Source organism: Festucalex cinctus, chromosome 8 (assembly GCF_051991245.1).
Source record: "Festucalex cinctus isolate MCC-2025b chromosome 8, RoL_Fcin_1.0, whole genome shotgun sequence".
Taxonomy (NCBI): Eukaryota; Metazoa; Chordata; class Actinopteri; order Syngnathiformes; family Syngnathidae; genus Festucalex; species Festucalex cinctus.
In genome coordinates this window covers 898,097-920,065 of record NC_135418.1, presented here as the reverse complement: position 1 = coordinate 920,065, position 21,969 = coordinate 898,097, and the positions used below count along the sequence as shown (strand labels likewise).

At 35.0% G+C, this 21,969-nt stretch overlaps 1 protein-coding gene across 1 annotated transcript; it reads right to left on the bottom strand.

Annotated features, from left to right (window-relative positions):
• Positions 1 to 4,029: 4,029 nt before the first annotated feature.
• Positions 4,030 to 7,885, bottom strand: barx1 (BARX homeobox 1). The gene is made up of 4 exons (XM_077530637.1): positions 7,690 to 7,885; positions 5,716 to 6,007; positions 5,498 to 5,582; positions 4,030 to 4,224 (listed from the first exon to the last, which is right to left on the bottom strand). The coding sequence occupies exons 1-4, from the start codon at positions 7,883 to 7,885 to the stop codon at positions 4,048 to 4,050; spliced, it is 750 nt and encodes a 249-aa protein (XP_077386763.1). The 3' UTR covers positions 4,030 to 4,047.
• Between the last annotated feature and the right edge of the window lie 14,084 nt (positions 7,886 to 21,969).

Sequence of the window (21,969 nt, the reverse complement as noted above, 5' to 3'; positions counted from 1 at the left end):
ATCACAATGCCCAACATTTCACATTGTGATGTAATATTACTATTAGCCTAAAGTGTGTTTATGGAGGCCTCGCTCGACGTAAACTAGTTTTTGTGCTGCTTGAAATGAACCTATTTAAAAAAAAAAAAAAGTTTGCAAACTTGTAATGTTTTTCATTGAAATTAACACGAGTTTTCATTCAGACATTACAACAGACCATATTTTTAACACATTTTTACTGTAAAAATGAAGGTATATTTCTTCAAAATGATTAACAGTTTTAGACTGTAAATCAGGGGCGTACATACAATAAATACAGAAAATCAGGACGCAAGGGCCACATAATGTTATGAAGAGAAATTGTGTTTAGTCCTAAAAATTGTACAAATAATTCATTTGTGCTTTTGCAAACGAGAGAAAAAATGCTACAGTATATAAACCAATTTATTTGTAATATGGCAGTAGGGTTATTATAGTTTTGGAATTTTTCATTTTAGTTAGTTTTTATTAGTTTTCAGGGTGGTTCTGTTAGTTTTTATTATTTAGTTCTTTAAAAAAATGCTTAGTTTTAGTTTAGTTTGTTAGTTTCAGTATTAGTATTAGTTTTTTTGTTTTTTAAATGTGTATGACTTGTGCGCAATATTTAAAAAACAGCATGGGAGCGACGTCATCTGAAGGTACTTTTGTATTGGCTGCTACTAGATGACGTCACTTCTGTGTGACATTCTTTCAAACGTCATTATTTCGGTTTATATCAAAATAAATCTACTAAAAATCACATTTAAAATCATCCCCAAAGGCTCATGCATTAAATGAATTGCCAAAGACTAAAACGAAGGACGTTTGCTATAATTATAATTTTAGATAGTTTTGTAAGCATAAAATGGAGTTTCAGTTCGTTTTCGTTTTTTAAAAAGCATTTTCGTTTTTATTTTATTTCGGTAACAATATTGTTTTTTTAATTTTAGTTTTAGTTTTTTCATTAGTTTTAGTTCACTAAAATAACCTTTAATGACACCTGTTTTTCAATACCCTCCCTTCTTACTTTGACCATCTCCAAACATTTTTGTTTTTATTTTATTTGAACTGAGTCAAATGCCATTTTTAGCATATGTCGCGGGCCACTGAAAAATGGACGGCGGGCCGCAAATGGCCCCCGGGCCATAGTTTGGACACCCCTGCTGTAAATTCAAACTTACAAATCAAATAAATAATAATTTTGACAGAATAATGTCGTTAATTTAACAGCAATTACTCTTTTGTGAATTTGCGGTATTTTTTATTAATTTTTTTATTTTTAATTTTAACAGAAATAAGTGTTTTTGGCATATTCTCACTGTAAAAATTACAGTTAAGTATAATTTCTCAATTTACGGTAATTCAATATATTTATTTCCGTAATATCCCATTTTGGATTTTACAGCTTTTGACTGTTGCATTTTAACAGTTTTTTTTTTTTTTACCGTAAAATCGACAGACTTTTTTTTTTTTTTTTTTTACAGTGCACGCACGCACCTTATTAGCTTAATTGAAGACTCAATTGTCAATGCGAATGTGATCATTTTGTTTGTCTTTGATTGGCTGACGACCAATCCTATAGACTACTATACGTCGTGCATCTCACCTAAAATTATAGCTGCTATGCTACCCGCGACCCAGTGAGGATAGAAAATGGATGGATGAATAATATTAGCGAAAATATATTTAATACTTGTTCATGACAGTCTATACACAGATTAAATGCATCAGGTAAAGAAGATCGACATATACAGTTGTACTGCAAATGTTTCGCCTTCTCATCAGTCACAATTTAGTTCATCGGAGGAAGCGTATCGCAAAACTGCGATCCTGATGTGAAAAGCTGAACGTCGGTTATGTTGTTTGTTCATTTCTCAACAACAATGTTCGTCGGTCAGTATGTGACCCGTCATATTTAATCGTAAAAAAAAAAATCACATAACGCAAAGCAATGCAATTTCAGCAACGAAAATGAAAAACGGAGGCCAGCAAACGGGTTTTGTAGGCCCATTTTAAATCTAAAATATCTGCGCAATTGTTTTGATATTTTCAGAGGTTGAAGTGGACATATTTGATTTGCACTCTAAAAATTGATTGGTTAAAAAAAAAAAAAAAAACTACCAATCTAGTAGGTTAAGTTCATGTTGTCTTAGATTGGTCAGACATTGACCATTCCGGGTGGTTACGGGCGTACCAATTTTGTTTTAGCTCAGTGACCGAGTGGTAAAGTGTCCTCCCTGCGACTGGGAGGTTGTGGGTTCAGTCCTTGGCTGGGTCATACCAAAGACTATAAAAGTGGAATCATAGCCTCCCTGCTTGACACTCAGCATTATGGGTTGGAATTGGGTCACCAAATGATTCCCGAACGCGGCCCCTGCTGCTGCTCACAACTCTCTCAGTTGATGACTCAAATGAGGAGTACGAATTTCACCCCACTGTAGGTGGGTGTGACAATCAGTGGTACTTTTTTTCTTTTTCTTTCAGGAATCCCGTGACCGGCAAGATTCCTGAAAGAAAAAAAATGTCATCTTCTCATACAGATTAACCAATCTCTTGGTCAGAATGGCCAATTTTATATCGGTTGGCCCAATCACCAATACAGGACAGTCTCGGAAAATGAGAATATTGTGATAAAGTCCTTTATTTTCTGTAATACAATTAAAAAAACAAAAATGTCATACTTTCTGGATTCACTTCGAAACACTTGCAGGTGTTTCGAGTTCATTCGACGATCCAAGTGATTAGTTGAATAGCCTACTAGTATACTTTTTCATGATATTCTAATATTTTGAGATGGGATATAAGTTTTGTTTAAGAAGCCATAATCAGCAATATTAAAATAATAACATTTGTAATGAATCCTTTTATTATATTAATATTTTAATATTGCTGATATATAAATACTAAAATTTTAATGAATCCTTTTATTATTTTAATAATTTAATATTGCTGATATATAAATAAAATTGTAATGAATCCTTTTATTATTTAAATATTTTAATATTGCTGATATATACATAATAAAATTTGTAATTAATCCTTTTGTTATTTTAATATTGCTGAGAAATATAAGTAACATTTCTAATGAATCCATGAATCCTTTTAATAATTTAATATTGCTGATATATAAATACTAAAATTTTAATGAATCCTTTTATTATTTTAATATTTTAATATTGCTGATATATAAATAAAATTTTAATGAATCCTTTTATTGTTTAAATATTTTAATATTGCTGATATATAAATACTAAAATTTTAATGAATCCTTTTATTGTTTAAATATTTTAATATTGCTGATATATACATAATAAAATTTGTAATGAATCCTTTTGTTATTTTAAAATGTTAATATTGCTGAGAAATATAAATAACATTTGTAATGGATCCATGAATCCTTTTATTATTTTAATATGTTACTATTGATGATATATAAATAATAAAATTTCTAATGAATTTTTTTATTATTTTAATATTGCTGATTATGGCTTACAGCTTAAACAAAACTCAAATATCCTATCTCAAAATATTAGAATATCATCAAACAGTATACTAGTACGCTATTCAACTAATCACTTGAATCGTCTATTTAACTCAAAACACCTGGAAGTGTTTCCAAGTGAATCCAGAATGTATGACAATTTTGTTTTTTAAATTGCATTACAGAAAATAAAGGGCTTTATCACAATATTCTAATATTCTGAGACAGCCCTGTATATTGGTTGAAAACACCTACTATTCTGGAATGGTTGTTTTAACCAAAGGATGTGTCGGACACATATCTACCAGCTAGATTGGTCAAATTATTTTTTTTTGACCAATCTGTTTTTAGAGTGTACATTTTAAAAAAGAAAAAAAAGGAAACGATTCGCAGTTTTCTAACATAAGCGGCGTAAAGCTTTTCACTATACGGGATCTATGTACAGCCCAAGTTGTCCAACGATGTCTGTTTGAGATAGACAGTCGGCGACCAAAACTGCCAGCTTGCGGAGCTCAGCTTCACTTTTCTTCTTGACCACATCACCATTCAAATTGTGTTTACAATGCGACTCAATGAAGTCCTTCTTCCAGAGTGTTCTCGGAATGAGAGTTGTAGCCTTCAGACTGGTATTCGGTGCCAGAAGAAAATCTTTTTTGCTCAGAGAGTTGCTCGCTGCTCGGAATTGAATTCTTCTTTGGACGGCCTTTTGGTTTAGTTGGCGAGTGCAGACCTCCCCCCTGCAGCACCTGAAATTCCAAAATTAGCAGGAACATTTCAGATACAAGACAGGCAATTACAATTGATTTAGGGTATTTTTAATTCTACACAGTTGGTTGTTTTTTGTTTTTTAAAAAACAAAACAAAACAAAAAAACTGTCAGTACAATTATTATTGTTTTCTCATTCAAATTGTCCAGACTCAATAAAAACGCTATATAACATTCGTGAATTTGGGAATAGGTGAGAACAGGCCATTTTTCCAGACCATGCGCTTTTCGCCGCATTTTTTTTTTTTATTAAATGGTCTGCTATTTGCGGAGATATCCCAAAAAGCATGACATAGTGCAACGTAATCATAACACAATAACACGCTCTATTGCCCCCATGCACGCTCCCCCCTTTGGTAACATATACGGAGGAGGGTGGGGGTCCTGATAATGCCGTCTTCTAGCAGAATAAATACCAAAATTACGTAATTTGCCTGCATTGTACTTACAATGGTGGTTGACAGGAGAAAAGAGAAAGTGGTTTTAGAGCTTTTTTTTTAATTTTATATTTGCAACAATGCAAAGAGCGCAATTCATAACTAAAATATTCGAAAATATTCGATGAATAATTATAGATAATTCAGTTACTTGTTAATAAGTCACCTTTAGAACGCTTTCAAACAGCCTTAGCTGTCACAATGCGCTTTCTAGAAACCCATACAATACAATACATACATACATATATATATGTATGTGTGTGTGTATATATATATATATATATATATATATATATATATATATATATATATATCGTAAAACATTAACAGCAATACAATCACAACAAATCTACATTTTGTGTTTGATCTCAATGTGTCACTTTACAAAATATATCTCGGGAACTGGCACAATTTGGTTTCTCTCGAAAGGTACAATCTTTTTTTGTTTTTGCCAGAGCCAGACTATACGTCACAATCAAGGTTTCGGATTTGTCGGCTCTTATTTGCTTAAAATGTGTTGGGTTTTTTTTTTTTTGTTTGTTTGTTTTTTGTTTTGTTTGTTTTTAAAGGAAAGGAGAAAGCGTTCCAACGTAAGTGGTTGATCTGAAGACTCGGCTAACTGAGGCCTTGAGATATATATATATATATATATATATATATATATATATATATATATATGTGTATGTGTGTGTGTGTGTGCGTGCGTGCGTGTGTCTGCGCGTGGGTACGTGTGTAAATGTGGGGGAAAAAACTTTTGTACAGTCCTACCGGCGTAAATGTATGTTACATTTAATGCTAATGTAGTGGTAAACTTACAATTTTTTTCCATTTCATCCTTCTGTTCTGGTACCATGTTTTGACTTGGAGTTGACTGAGACCCAAAGACTCAGCAAGGTCTATTCTGGAAGAGACATTCAAATAAAATGACAATTTTCAAAATAAGTCAGCAGTTAACTATGAACTTGTCTCGGCCCCTGTCCAACTATGAATTTTATTTTCCCTGACTATATTTTTGATTCGCTCTCGTCACTCACCTATCGGGGGTAGACAGATATTTCTGCTTCTCAAAGCGTTTTTCTAGACCCATTAACTGTAGTTCGGTGAAGACGGTTCGACTTCGGCGGCCCTTCTTGCTTTTGCTGGCTCTGTCGGAACCGTGGTCCAATTTCCCCCGGAGGTGAAGGTCAAGCGCAAGCGGCAGGTGGTGAGATGACACGCCGACCTGCAGGTTTGCAGCCGCCGATAATGGGGAGCCGATTGGGGAGCTCAGTGAGCAAGGCAGCGGGGACAAGGGGAACTTCATGATCGTCCCGTCAGCCTTAAACGCTTTCAAAAGAGAATGGGGAAATATCAACATGGGATATTACGCCCCCCACCACCACCTTCCTTTTGACTTTTACAATGCAACCAATAACATTGGTTCGCAAACTTTTTTCAGTGTTGTACCCCTTGTTAAAAAAAAAATTTGTCAGCCAAAGTACCCCAACAGTGAAAAACATTTTGGGTTTAAAAAAAAAAAAGTGCGGTGACATCGTTTTATGATTTATTAAACTTTGGAACTTCATTTGTACAGTTGAACTATTTGGAAATCAAAAGACTACAATAATAAACTTAAAAAGGAAATAATTAACTCAGTTATAAATAAAGATTGTGCACAGAAAAAAATGATCACCATTAAGTGTCCTCCTTTGAGATCATAGTGAAGATCTGTTCTCAAACAGAAATCATTCATTTTAATTAATCAGATTTTCAAGTAATTGACAGGCGATCCAGAGGACAGTGAAATTTAATAGCCGACTGAATTTCATTTTTATTTTATTAACTTAGATCTTCCTGAAATATTTACAAAATGTTCTAATTATTTTTAAATGATTTTTGCATGAATGTTGCTTTTTAAATGTATTTTAAAATCTTCACGTACCCCCATTTGAGAACAACTGGTAAAAGTCATCACATGTTTTGGCTCCAAACAAAACTAACGAAAAAGTTGATTGTGCGTGTTTATGTTTTGTTAAAACTATCTATGCCGCCATTAGCGTAATATATAGGGTCATTGTAAATCTAAATAAATAATTATAAACGGAACTTTCGTTGGATCCTTGATGTGGTAACATATCTGTATAAGTCATCACATCGTTTTGGCTCCAAACAAAACAAACGAAAAAGTTGCGTGTTTTGTTTTGTTGAAACTATTTGACACTGTCGTCATTAGCGTCATTCAGGCTAATTACAGGGATTTAAATAACTATAAGCGGAACTCTCGTTGGCCCGTGATGTGGTCAAATAAACCAGAGTCAAATAAAGGGACAAATATTCTCTGTTGGAAATTTCAGAAACGAGAACCTTATTTTATTTATCTTTTGTGTGCAAAGGCGCAGAAGAGGTAATTATAGCTTCCATGTAATTCATGCAATATGTCTTAATCTTCTCTAAATGTAGGCGTTATTCACTTCTATGCTATATTCATATCATATCAAGGATATCCAATTCAGTTATATTGCTATTCATATTCATTTATTCAGTATACTTATATTGCTATTCATATGTTGCCAACGGAAATTGTAGCAACAAAGATATTTGGATTTAATTACGTGTCTTCCAAAAGAAAACAAAAATATATAGCATGAATGTCGAACACATACGTCCACCGGTCATCTATTGAAACCTTTGTTGTGGTGATGGAGACTATTGGCCTATCCGATTCGCATATTTAAATGTTTTGTCCAATATAATTTGGGTTAGTTGGTCATATGGTGGACTTGATTGCATTGGTAATTCTGTGGGGGGTTGCGTGTGTGTGTGTGCGGGCGGGTGTGTGTGTGTGTGTGTGTGTGTGTGTGTGTGTGTGTGCTAAACTACAACAGTTTGCGTTTCAAATTATTTTGCATAGCCTATTTCATGGGGGTGCGTTGGGGGAGGGGGGTATTGATAGAATTGAAGCACTCAGATACCTTTATGTTGGCCTCCAAATGTTCATATTCAACTTGGCCGCCTAAGTTTGTTCTTACCCATTTGGTTGCGGAATGCTCGAGCAGAGAGAAGCGCGTGGACCTTGAGGAGTTCTCTGGTCGGAGCCGCAACTTTGTGTTCAGCGTGATCGTTGAGGATTTCTTCAATCATGAAACTCCGGTACCGATGCGTCCCGTGATCGGGTTGAACTTCCGGAGGACAGCGAAGTGCCCCAAATTCCAAAGGATGCTGCATGGTCAGTGCTGTGGGGAGCCTCTTTATTGCTCAAACTAATCAGCTCTCATATTCCCAATGCGGTGAGTATAAGTCCGGGCGTTGATGCTACATCAAATGTGCCTTCTTGAGGGACAGAACAAAAATAGCCGCAGCGTCCTCTTCTGTTTTTCCACGAAACTTGTAGGCCAAATATAGGCCGACGAGTACAACTAAATGTGCAATTAAAATCAACTCACCAGTCCTTCGTGATCATGCTTACTGATGGGAGGGATGACGTTGGACAGGCCTTTTATCAGTAGATCATGAGTAGGCTGACTAACGGGTTTTAAGGGTCCATGGCTCCACCTCTTCTCGCCGTTTGCTTCGAGCAACAGGCTAAGGTGATCTGGTCACTTTAGTGACTAATACGGTAGCCAATGCATGCAGCACTTGTGATTAGAAAAGAAACGAGCATTTCTGATTGCAATAAAAAACATATTCAGTATTTGAAGGTGGGATGGCTGCAGCACCCTGCGATCCCGCAGGATAAGTGGTGTACACAATCAGTGCCGGCCCACACTGTAAAAAGGGTTGCAATCACCACTTCATTGAAAGTAATAATAATATCAATTCAAAACAGGAGAACGGTTTTATTGTGAAAAGCATTTATTTTGCATTGACAGATATCAATTTTGATTTCGACGGAACTAAAGATACGTCCAAAGGACCCAAAATAAAGTTTTTGATTTCCTTCCAATTATATTCCTTGTCTTCATGCCCTCCAGGCAGTGTTTTAAGTGGAAAAAATTAAGTACAGGTACTCGCCTATTATGTATATATATGTATATATATATATATATATATATATATATATATATATATATATATATATATATATATATATATATATATATATATTAGTGCTGTCAAACGATTATAATTTTTAATCTGATTTATCCCACTTTTTAATTTTTAATTTTGATTAATCACGATTAATCAACTAAATTACTCGCGTATTCGCCTAATATAAAATAAATACAAAATACTGTAATATTTTGACATTAATGCATTTTATTATATGAGTGTCATTTGCAAACATTGATTAAATGCATGTATGCAATTGCCATGCATGCGTGTATTGCTCAAAACGTAACAGTATCATATCAATTGGGTGCAATTCAGCAATTATTAAATAATTAAATGCAAATTACTTTTGTTTTATCCAAAGTCCCGTCGGGGTGTTTTTAAAAGCGAAATTTACCACCGAGCACACCAACTGGAGTCACCCCGCTCATTTTGGAACAACAGGCGTAGGAAATGCCGTGCATTGACCTAATCACTGACCTGTGCAGCCTTCAATGTAACCATCCGCGGTTACATTCAAGGCTCAAGTGTGGTCGAAAAAAATAGTGCGATTAATATGCGTTAATACGTGATTAATGCGACATTTTTCTGTGATTAATTAATCTATTAACGCTTTAACTTTGACAGCCCTAACACATATATATATATATATATATATATATATATATATATATATATATATATATATATATATATATATATATATATATATATATATATATATATATATATATATATACAGTGGTACCTCTACTTACGAAATTAACTCATTCACTGCCTTTGACAAGTATACTTGTCAATTGTATTTTTTAGAGCGGTGCTAAATGGGGGCGAATCTGAGCATGCTCCACTGTAAATATCAAACTTGGAAACAACTTTACTGATGCCCAACCACCGGTAGATGACATCATTGCCCCATTTTATAGGAAATAAACACAGTTTCAGAGTCCATGGGAGAAATGGCTGTATTTTGGCAAACCTACATTTTTCTGCTGTCAATTATAAAAGAACGGGACGGGACAAAAAGTAGGGAGTCTATTCTGTTATTTGGTAGATTCGGTTTATATATAATTATTGAATGTAATATCACGTGAGTATTGGAAATGTAAAAATTTTCTATAATGACTGGCAGTGAATGAGTTAATTGGTTCTGGAAGAAAGTTCTTAAGTAGAAACGGATTAGGGCATTTTCCATGTAAATGCCCTAATCCGTTCCAAGCCTCCCAAAATTCAGACATAAATGTTTTATAAAGCATAAAAATGCATCAAAACATGTAACAAATACATGTTACAATTAGATTATTGCACAATAAATGAGTTGTACATAATGTAAATAACAAAGAATAGAGTAAAGAATAAAAATGATGGTCATTTACCTTTTTAACTGCTGTCCTCATCGTTTTTTGCCCTCTTTGGTTCATGTTCTCCTCTCTCAGAAGTGTTTTTTTTTTTTTTTTTTTTTTTTGCCTGGTGTTTTGTAAAGAACTGATCCATGGATGTTTTTTTTTGTTTTTGTTTGTTTAAAAAAAAAAAAACTATCCTTGTAAATGTCCAAGGCAAACATCATCTTAGTGAGCAAACGCCCGACTGGTGAACACTTTTTCTGGGCGATTCTTTTAAACAAATTCTGAAACTTCATGGAAACTTCCGGTATGGCGAGGCAACTTTTTCCAAAAAAAAAGGCCCGTCTCGTCGCAATTAAAAACTTACTGTGCCTTCATCAATCACCAATTGTTTGAATTTTTGCACAAATTCGTTGGCCGTTAGTTCATACATTTACGAAAAACTATCGGAACACCACATGGGCCGTGGGATGAATGATGAGGACGCTGTATAGACACCGATCTAGTATACGCTCATATCTATGGTAAAGGTTCCTCTTAGCCAATGGGATGCCAGAAACATGCACAAACACCGATCTAGTATACGCTCATATCTATCGTTAAGGTTCCTCTTAGCCAATGGGATGCCAGAATGATGCACAAACACCGATCTAGTATTTACGCTCAAAGGTACCTATGGTAGGAAATAGCCATAGCCGAAAGTATGTTGCGTTCGGTCATGTATTTTTACCTTTCGTATCGAGAAATTTATTTCGGAACAAGAGGCAATATTTTCCCGTTGAGGCGTTTCGTAACTCGAAAATTTCGTATGAAGAGACGTTCGTAAGTAGATCGGTGTTTGTGCAACGTTCTGGCATCCCATTGGCTAAGAGGAACCTCTAATATAGGTATGAGCGTATACTAGATCGGTGTCTATACAGCGTCCTCATCATTCGTCCCGCGGCCCATGTGGTGTTCGTAAATGTATGAACTAACGGCCAACGAATTTGTGCAAAAAATCAAACAATTGGTGATTGATGAAGGCACAGTAAGTTTTTAATTGCGAGGAGACGGGCTTTTTTTTGGGGGGGGAAAAAGATGCCTCGCCATACCGGAAGTTTCCATGAAGTTTCAGAATTTGTTTAAAAGAATCGCCCAGAAAAAGTGTTCACCAGTCGGGCGTTTGCTCACTAAGATGATGTTTGCATTGGACATTTCCGAGGGATTGTTAAAAAAAACAAACAAACAACATCCATCCATGGATCAGTTCTTTACAAATGACAATGTGGCACCCTGGAAATTTCAGTAGTACTATTTATGATGCTAACAGGGTACCCCACTCTTCTAGTTACTCTGTCGAAACAACCACTGTGGTCCAAAGGAAGTCCGGTCAATGTCACCAAATTAACAGTTACATCTTGACTATAGTTTAGCATTTATAGGTGTTGTGATTTGTATATGTCTACCAAAACCAAACCAGTTGCAAACAGTTTTATAGATATTTTCTGTTTGTTTTAAATCATTTACTTGCGTTGCCTTTTAATAGTTAATAAGTGTACCGGATGTTTGTCAAACGAACTGAATTTGAATTGAGAAAGTTTGAATTTGTATTTGCAAAACTGAGTGTGAACATATACGGAATATTGACATTTTTTTCCACATTCAAATTTTACAATACAGATTCAGTTTTTCACTTCAGTGATTCAAACTAAAAAATGCAAATTCAATGTAGATAATTCAAATTCAGTTTTTAAATCCAGGTATTCAAAATGAACAGCACAAATTCAATTTATGTAATTCAGACTGCACAACGTTTGGTTTAGGTTTGACAGGCATTATCAGCTTTTTAGCGCCTGATTGTAAATTTGAGGTGATTGTGTCAAAATCTTACAAATTAACAGGTGCCCAAACAATTTCATGCTAGAATCATCATCCGGATGCTAGAAGAAACTAAATACAGCAAGAGATGTGAGTGCACAACGTTTGGTTTAGGTTTGACGGCCAATATCAGCTTTTTCTGCCTCCAAATTAGTTTTTAGCGCCTGATTGTACATTTGAGGCGAATGTGTCAAAATTGTTCAAATGTTGATTTTGGAGTATTCTAAATTCATTTTAATAAGAAATCGAAAGCATTAAATGACTAAAATGGTTTTGTTTTTCCATCTGATATGAAAGTTAATACAAATCAAAACAAGTCATTGTAGGCATATGTTGTTCTATTTTAGGACATTCTAGCAAATCTGCTTATTTTTACTGTATGTATAAAAAATTATAAATATATTTTCAGTGGAAATGATTAGATTTTACTCTTGATTCAGTTTAATAATAAATCGAACGTATTAAATGGCTAAGGTAGTTTTATTTATTTTTTTTTAATAGAAAGTCATTACAAATCAAAACAAGTCATTGTAGGCATATTTGTCATTCTAATTTAGCAAATCTAATCTAGCAAATATGCATGTTAATTTTTTTTTAAGATATGCGTTTAAAAAATTTAAAAAAAATTTCAGTGGAAATCAGATTTTATTCTACATTTTGTTTTACATCTTATATAAAAGTAAACAAATCAAAACAAGTCGTGTTAAGCATATTTGTCATTCTATTGTTAAGATGCTGTATCAAATCTGCCTGCTAATTTCTTAGATACACATAAACACTTCTGTAATGTTATTTTCAGTGGAACTTAGTAGCTTTTATTGTTCACTTTAATAGCCTTAAATTAAGACATAATTTATAGCCTTTATTTTGGGCTTTAATGTAATCAATAGCCCTTAATTTCATCATATTGGATTTCATGTAAACTGAAATTACTGGAAAAAAGAAAATGGATTGCAACTCAAGTTTAAACAAATTTTATTCACATGAGGACATCCACATTACCTGACTCTTCAGGGATAAATAATTGATAAATGAAAAATAAATGATAAATAAAGGTGAGATAAATAGGTGAAAAGTTCAAAATCTTGCAAAGGCATTCCTGTTATAAAAAGGTGACACCTCCATCACACTGAAGAATGAACATGAGAAGAAAAGAAAAACATACTAGTGAACATTACAAAGGAACAGAATGCGCAGTATTACACGATATTTTACGTGGCTGTACATTAACAGTGGTCCATGGTCCCGAGGTCTGTGTTAGGCTACCCGAATATCTCTGCTCTGACTGGGCCAGTGCAACTTTTATAAAGATTAGATCATCATAATGTTATTTTACTATTTAATGTTTTGAGTTCGGGCGGCACGGTGAATGACTGGTTAGCACGTCCGCCTCCCAGTTCTGAGGACTCGGGTTCGAGTCCAGGCTCCGGCCTTCCTGGGTGGAGTTTGCATGTTCTCCCCGTGTCTGTGTGGGTCTTCTCCGGGTACTCCTGTCTCCTCCCACATTCCAAAGACATGCATGGCAGGCACACCCGTCACCATGGGCGGGCCATAGGGGTCCGTGCTCGCCCACCAAGATGATTGTGCCCGCCCATTTGAGACATGGATCTCTAAAATGGTTCTCCTTTTTTATCATTATATTTTTCCATTCATTCGGTTTAGCACTCATATCCGAGTGTCAGTAAACGCAACACAGGTCTCGCGGTGTCGGAGGTATGTTACGTTTGTGTTAGCTGCTTCAGTTCATTGCTTCTAATGCTCGCCCCTCGGCGAATTGTTCCTGTTTTTTGGCGTCGGCTATGGCCAACGGTGGCCGTTTGTACAAGACAACTAAAAAGGGTGACATTTCCAAGTAACGTTTTCTGGCGGCATTCTTGCAAGATGTCACTGACATATTTGTCTCACCATTCAATCTAATACAAGAGTGGGAGTGGAGAGATGATGTCTGAATATGGAAGCCCAAAAGTGTCAAAATTCAATAAATAAAAAGGTCATTTTGAAATAACTATCCTGTAGATAAATAACAGACAATTATGTAATATGGCCATTAAATTTTAAAATGAGGCGTTAGTATTATTATGAAAAGTGTTCATAAAATATTTTATTTTGATTAAATATTTCATAATGATTATTTTAACAACGTCATTCTTTTTTTTTTTTTTTTTTAAAGACATTTAATTTATTTTTCAAGGTTTTCTAAGATAAGAAAACTTTGTTTTACAAAGTCGATTTTTATTTCATAATGTCCTTTTCCACAATGGTCTTCTTTTATAGAATGGTTTTTTACAGCCGAATGACTGGGTTTGTCAATCAAATGACATGAGGCGGAGACAGTTACGTGATTGGCTGAGTCCCTTATACAGACATGACACTTGCAGTATCAATTCACGCGTGGAGAGTTTAGCGCCTGATGAGGAGCCATGGCGGTCACAGGCTTGCTAAAGCATGGATGAGGAAGATAAGTCACTTTCAGAAGTACTCCAAGAAGTAGCAAATCGTTTAGAATCGGATCATAACGTAAAGGCCTTGTTAAACTTCTGCGTCAGGCTACGGGGTAGGCGTCACGGCGATCTCGGCTCACACAGGTGGTCCCACCCACTGACTTTGATTGACAGGCCAAGACATTCAGCTGTAAAACGCCATTATGTAAAAGACGACCATTGTGGAAAAGGGACATTATGAAATAAAAACCGACTTTGTAAAACAACATATATTATTAAAGGACGGCAAACGTCAAAAACTGATTTATGGCCCCCTAGAACCAATCAGAAGCCGTTATTTTGAATTAAGCCCCGCCCCCTTCCGCCTTCTTAGCCAATCAGAAACCGTTATTTTGAATTAAGCCCCGCCCACTTCCGCCTTCTTAGCCAATCAGAAGCCGTTATTTTGAATTAAGCACCTCCCCCTAACCATTCAGAAGCTGGGGGACCACCTGTCAAAATTTGACAGATGCTCCGCCCCCCAACCAATCAGAACCCGTTATTTTGAATTAACCCCCGCCACCTCACCGCCCCCCTAGCCAATCAGAAGCCGAGGACAGCTCCTGTCAAAATTGATTGATGACATCCTGCACCCCCCAACAAACATATGTTTTCCGGTCCCCCCTCCCTTCCCCCTCACAACCCTAGCCAATCAGAAGCCGAGGACAGCTCCTGTCAAAATTGATTGATGACATCCTGCACCCCCAACAAACATATGTTTTCCGGTCCCCCCTCCCGTCCCCCCTCACAACCCTAGCCAATCAGAAGCCGAAGACAGCTCCTGTCAAAATTGATTGATGACATCCTGCACCCCCAGCAAACATATGTTTCCGGATACCCCTCTCCCCCCTAGCAAGACCCCCCATAGTTCTACCGTCTGCTAACCATAAATCGTTTTCGTCCTGATAAAAAACTTTTCATCGTGTCACAGGAAGGACACGCCTTTTGAAGTCTTGCAAGGAAGCACCCCCCGGCCCTCCCCCATTGCAAGACCCCAGGAGTCATGATATAGGTAGATAAGGTTGTGAACCCATCACCCCTCCACTTCCGTACTCCTGGGAAGGACCCTACCAGCTTTTGAAGTCGTGGAGGAAGCGCTCCCCACCACCTTAGTGATACTTCACACTAAGTCGTGCGATAGGAAGCGTCCCCCGGCGCCTCTATCGGGCATGTGCGTGCGTGAATGTAAAATAGTACGAGGGTTTCTTAATCGAGTTAAAGTGTGAATATTAAAAAATGTAATCTATTTACTTCTTGTTTTTTAAATAAATAAATAAAAGAAACTTACCGGTGTTTCAGAATATGAAGTTGCGTCTCCTTCGATGGGTTTTTTCTTTTTTTTTAAATAAAATAAAAAAATAAAGGGCGTCTGTTTCTAACCGAAGGAGTTGGAGAGGGGGGAAATACAGACGAAAAAATAGATTATTCGTGCGTATAGGACGGCTATTTAACCCATTTCAGAACCGCATTCCCCCCTTTTTCCTAGACTAAAAACTTGTGTGACTATGTAAAAAGCTAAACGGAGGATGGCGGAGAGGTGTGACTCCCTCACGCTGCGGTAAACGGCGCCATCTAAAGGTCTAAGGATGTTACAGCCTATGATTAAGAGAGGTAGGTAGGTATTAGAATGTGATAAGTTTGTCTGTATTTTTAATTTTAAATAGAGTGAGGCATGAAATTAATTGGTTGATGTTTTGTGCGTTGTATTTGATAGCAATGTAATAAAGACATTTTGGTAGGATGAACACAATAGGGTTAGTCTACAAAAGTAAATTAGGGTATTAAAATGTTGATAATGAATGTAAAACCTAAAAATTTGATTCAAAGGTATTCAATTTGTAAATTATACATTTTGGATGACGGAACAATGTATGGCATTAGAGTAGCCTTTAAATATTAAGTGGGGTTAATTTTAAATTTTTGGCGACGGCAGATCGAAACTAGCATCGTACTAAATCCCCCGCAGCCATCTTTTTAATGTTACTGAACACTGTCCCTATACTAAACCAAACTCAACTCATTTACGTTTCGGTTACAAATGATATGTTTTATTTTTATATGGTATCTATTACAAGACGATGGATGCTAGAATTTGTACATTTTATATATATGTGATGTTTATAGGTATGCTTAGACGTGTATGTTTTTATTATTTTATGTTTATGATGTGTATAAGAGTACGCTGTTTGGGGAGGGACGTGAAAATTTGTTTACCTTTTTTTTTTTTTTTTTTGTGTTTAATAAAGATAATATTTGTACTAGTTTAAAAAAATACTGATTTCTGGAGAGAATATGTAATCACAAACTCAGGCAGGAACTGCATGTGGACATTATTGGTCAGACGTCTGCTTCTTTTTAAAACTAAGAGAATTGAAAGTATGAAACTTTGAGTTTCTTGATACGTTAATAGATTTATACTCTACTTAACCCTTAATCTTTAATCTTAAAGCCGATCTTTGCAACAATTTAACCAAAATCATCTTCTTATTAGTAGATTAACACCTTAGTCTCTTACAAAGGGTATTCCTGTAAGCCCTTGGTTAATAGTTTTTTAGAAAGGATCCACGGTTTGAATTTATGACACCATAGATGTATTTGTACATGAAGAAGGGTGTGTACACTTTTATTTTAGGGCTGTAGCAATTCAAAATGGAATTTTCCACATTTACCAGATTTAAAGACATACTTATATGTTATCCTAAATGTGATTCACTGTGCAAAATAATAATACTAATGACACTAAATCACGAAAATACAAATAATTCCTACAAAACAAAAGAGGAACCTCACGTCGAGGCGTTGCTCACGTTCTAGTTGTAAATCTGCTTTGGGGATATACATTTTCTACAAATGTACCACTGAGAATATTTACGAGCTTGTAAATAAAATACTAAAGGGTTACCAACATGAAAAATTAAATTTTCGGAGCTTTTAGCTGTGTTAAAATGCTCTTACCTCACCAAATACATCACCGAATTGGAGTTTTCCTCCATTCTCCCCTATCTGAGAAATTCCGGTCTACAAAACACCAACCCCACCCAACCTGAGAAAACAAGCTGGAGGCGGTCTTTGACATCATAAGGTTACCCTCTCTCACGTTTTTGTTGTACGTCTAGCTATGTATTTTATGTTTTTGGGCTGTTGTATATAAGATTGTGTTGTACATAAGAATTTCACCCCCTCTTACGTTTTTGATGCGTTATAAAACTAATAAATGTACTGATTTTTTTTTTTAAAAAGGATTAGGCTTAGAGAAGGTGTTGGTGGCACTCTCATGAGCTGAGTGCGCAAGTTGTTTTTGCCCCTCTGCAGATGCGTACACGTATAAAATGTTATTTTTCTGTTTCTAGTTTTGTTACCGCTAGTGCTATAATTTGTGTCTATACGATTTTTATCGGATGTCTCTATGTATTTTTGTTGTTGTTTAAGTTTATGAGGTTTGTATATACGAATGCGCTGCGTGGAAACGGGTTTTAACATTATCGTTTTTGTAATATTTAAAAAACTAATAAATATACTGTTTTTTTGTTTTTCTTAAACTGATTTATGAAAAGGACTTGTAATCACAAACTCTTTTTTTTAAAAGCAGTAACTGATTTAGGAGGTGGAGGGGGAATGTATTGTGGGGATCATACTTTTTGAAATCTTTAAGCTGTTGATTGTAAGAGTCTTCTATCTTGATGTTAGCCTTTTTATCTGAATATGTATGAATGAAATATCTTCTAATTATTAGCTCGGATTCTTTTAATGGATAGCCCTGTAACCCTTAGGTTAGTAGTTTTTTAGAAAGTATCCGGGTATGAAATATGTTTTTATTATGTTAGGAATATGGCGCGTACGTGAAGAAGGTACGTCTAGCTATGTATTTTATGTTTTTGAGTTGTTGTATATAAGATTGCGTTGTACATAAGAATTTTACCCCCTCTTACGTTTTTGATGCGTTATAAAACTAATAAATGTACTGATTTTTTTTTTTTAAAAGGATTAGGCTTAGAGAAGGTGTTGGTGGCACTCTCATGAGCTGAGTGCGCAAGTTGTTTTAGCCTCTCTGCAGATGCGTACACGTATAAAATGTTATTTTTCTGTTTCTAGTTTTGTTACCGCTAGTGCTATAATTTGTGTCTATACGATTTTTATCGGATGTCTCTATGTATTTTTGTTGTTGTTTAAGTTTATGAGGTTTGTATATACGAATGAGCTGTGTAGAAATGGGTTTTATCCTCTTATCGTTTTTGTAATATTTAAAAAAAACAAATAAATATACTGTTTTGTTTTTTTGTTTTTCTTAAACTGATTTATGAAAAGGACTTGTAATCGTAAACTCTTTTTTTTTTTTTTTAAAGCAGTAACTGATTTAGGAGGAGGAGGGGGAATGTATTGTGGGGATCATACTTTTTGAAATCTTTAAGCTGTTGATTGTAAGAGTCTTCTATCTTGATGTTAGCTTTTTTATCTGAATATGTATGAATGAAATATCTTCTAATTATTAGCTCGGATTCTTTCAATGGATAGCCCTGTAAGGCTTAGGATTGTAGTTTTTTAGAAAGTATCTGGGTATGAAATATGTTTTTATTCTGTTAGGAATATGGCGCGTACGTGAAGAAGGATGATGTAGTTTTATTTTTGCTTTGTTTCCGTTTTACTTTTTATCTGATTATGTATGAATGAAATATCTTCTAATTATTAGCTCGGATTCTTTCAATGGATAGCCCTGTAAGGCTTAGGATTGTAGTTTTTTTAGAAAGTATTCGGGTATGAAATATGTTTTTATTATGTTCGGGACATGGTGCGTACGTGAAGAAGGATGATGTAGTTTTATTTTTGCTTTGTTTCCGTTTTAGTTTTTTAGATGGGTGAAGGCATCGTTTTAAGGTGCCAGGTGTATTTTGTGCAAATAATATAGGGATACTTACTTTTTATTTCTATGTGTACTTATATAAACGGTTGTTTTTCTGTTTCTAGTTTTGTTACCGCTAGTGCTATAATTTGTGTCTATACGATTTTTATCGGATGTCTCTATGTATTTTTGTTGTTGTTTAAGTTTATGAGGTTTGTATATACGAATGCGCTGTGTGAAAAAGGGTTTTACGATCTAACGGTCTTGTAATATTAAAAAAAACTAATAAATATACTGTTTTTGAAATCTTTAAGCTGTTGTTTGTAAGAGTCTTCTGTCTTGATGTTAGCCTTTTTATTTGATGATGTATGAATGAAATATCTTCTAATTATTACCATGGCTTCTTTCAATGGATACCCCTGTAAGGCTTAGGATTGTAGTTTTTTAGAAAGTATTCGGGTATGAAATATGTTTTTATTATGTTCGGGACATGGTGCGTTCGTGAAGAAGGGTGATTTCGTTTTATTTTTGTTTTGTTTCCGTTTTAGTTTTTTAGGGGGATGCAGGCATCGTTTTAAGGTGCCAGGTGTATTTTGCGCAAATAATATATGGATACTTACTTTTTATTTTTGTTACCGATAGTGCTTTGTTTCGTGAAACCCTTATGTTTTGTTTTGTTTCTTGTTTTTTAACTTACCCTTCGAGGATAAATAAAACGTCTTTAGACTTATCGCTAGCGAAGATGTAGCACGTTTAACACTCTAAATAGTTTTATCGCTGCACGACGTATTCGAACTAAGAGATCCCAAGTCTTTGTGAGTTTTTTTTTTCTTTTAAATACTTAGAAATACCCATTGTTAAATTAGCCTATAAGATATTATTGAATATGACAGTCTGTAAGATTAGCTATACTAAATCACCCCTGGGTTTAAAACACAAAACTACGAGATTTAATCAGAGCGTAACAATCTACCGCGACGATCTTTTTTAATCTTAAAACCGCTCTTTGCAGCAATTTACTTAAACATATAGTGAACAAACGTGTATCTTGTATGACTAAGAGACATTTAACTTTTGATTGAATGATTTATTTTTTCCTTACGAATCGCGCTTACTTTCCGATGGTACGCGTAGGTAAACAATTTTTACACGCATATTTACACATCGGGACTCTTTAATTTACCTACTACGCGTGTTTTTGTTTTTGTTTTGTTTTTTTGTTTTTTTCAGGAATTTGGGAGAACACGCAAAGTCTACCCAACAAGGCCTGAGGCAGGACTCGATCTCACAACCCTTTATGCTAAGAAGCCAGCTAACGTACCGCCCTGATTGTGAAATAACAGCTACTATATTACTTAATTTGAATGAATAATATTATTTAAGACGTCTACCCATCTAACGCTTTAAAAATAGCGACATAATTCAGATAAAAATATTATTCGTACTATATTGTTTTTTTTTACAATAGTTTCTGAGTTCTCACAATAGGTGTTCGATGATACTATTTTATAGTTTTATGTTTTTCTTACCGGTATGGTTAACTTGTATTACATTTATGACGTTTCGCTATCATCTTAAAACACATCTTTGCATCGTTTTAAGGTGGCCGGTGTATTTTGTACAAATAATATATGGATACTTATTGATTTCTGATCAATTTTTACTCGTACATTTACCTACTTTTGCTTTTAGGCGTATGTTAGTTACTTGTATATGAGTGCGTATTCTAACTTTCCCATTCACTTCTTGGTTCCATTCCATCACCCCTGCGAGACCGGACTCGTCTACTTAATATCACTAAAGTCTGTTCAAAAATCATTGGACACCCTGTCAGAGCCTTATCTTCCTTTTGTGACCGAATCCTGCTCGATCCCTCTCACTCACTTCATCGAATGTTTGAGTGGCTTCCATCATCTCAGCAGGCTGAGACGCCCCACTCTGACGAACACACCGGCGAAGAAGGAGGAGGACTACATTTGTCCCCAGATCACTAAAATCTCTTGAACAGTGACCCCCCACCCCTGGGCCAAATTGCGACAGACTGACTGACACGTAGCACTTTAGTGTGAAGCACGGAGCACTTTCTTTTGTTTGTTTTTTATTGTTATTTATTATTTTTCGTATTTTTTTTTTATTTTTTTTATTTTTTTAAATGTTCATTGGTTTCATGTTTTGTTTTTTTAACTCCCCCCCCCCCCCCCCCCCCCCCTCGAGGACAAATAAAAGCGTTTTTGAATTGAATTGAATATTTAATTACTTGTGGTATTTTATTCATTTTTAAGTTATCTGGTTTACTTGGTATCATTTTAAGCTGTATGATGTATTTTATGTTAATAATATATGGATACTTATGTACACATCTACTTCTTATTCATTTCAGATCCGTTTTTATTCGTATATTTACCTACTTTTGATATTAAGTTTACGATGGCTTAGACTGTTTGAATGCGCTGTATAAAATAAACTCGAGTTGAGTTAGTTAGGTACTGTTTTTTTTGTTTGTTTTTTTTTGTTTTTTTTTATAAAGTCAAATTATTACCTTTATGAAACTTTTTAGTTCTCCTTACGCTTTACTATGAAATGTTTCAAAATACTCGGTCCCTCCAAAACAAAGCAAAACAAAACGTGTTTACACATTTTTACGGATTTAAAAAAATTCTAGGCGGGACTTTGCCGAGTATTAAATGCCCGCTTGTATTTTTATTGAATGCGTACGTATACCGTTAAAATTTGTAATTCATA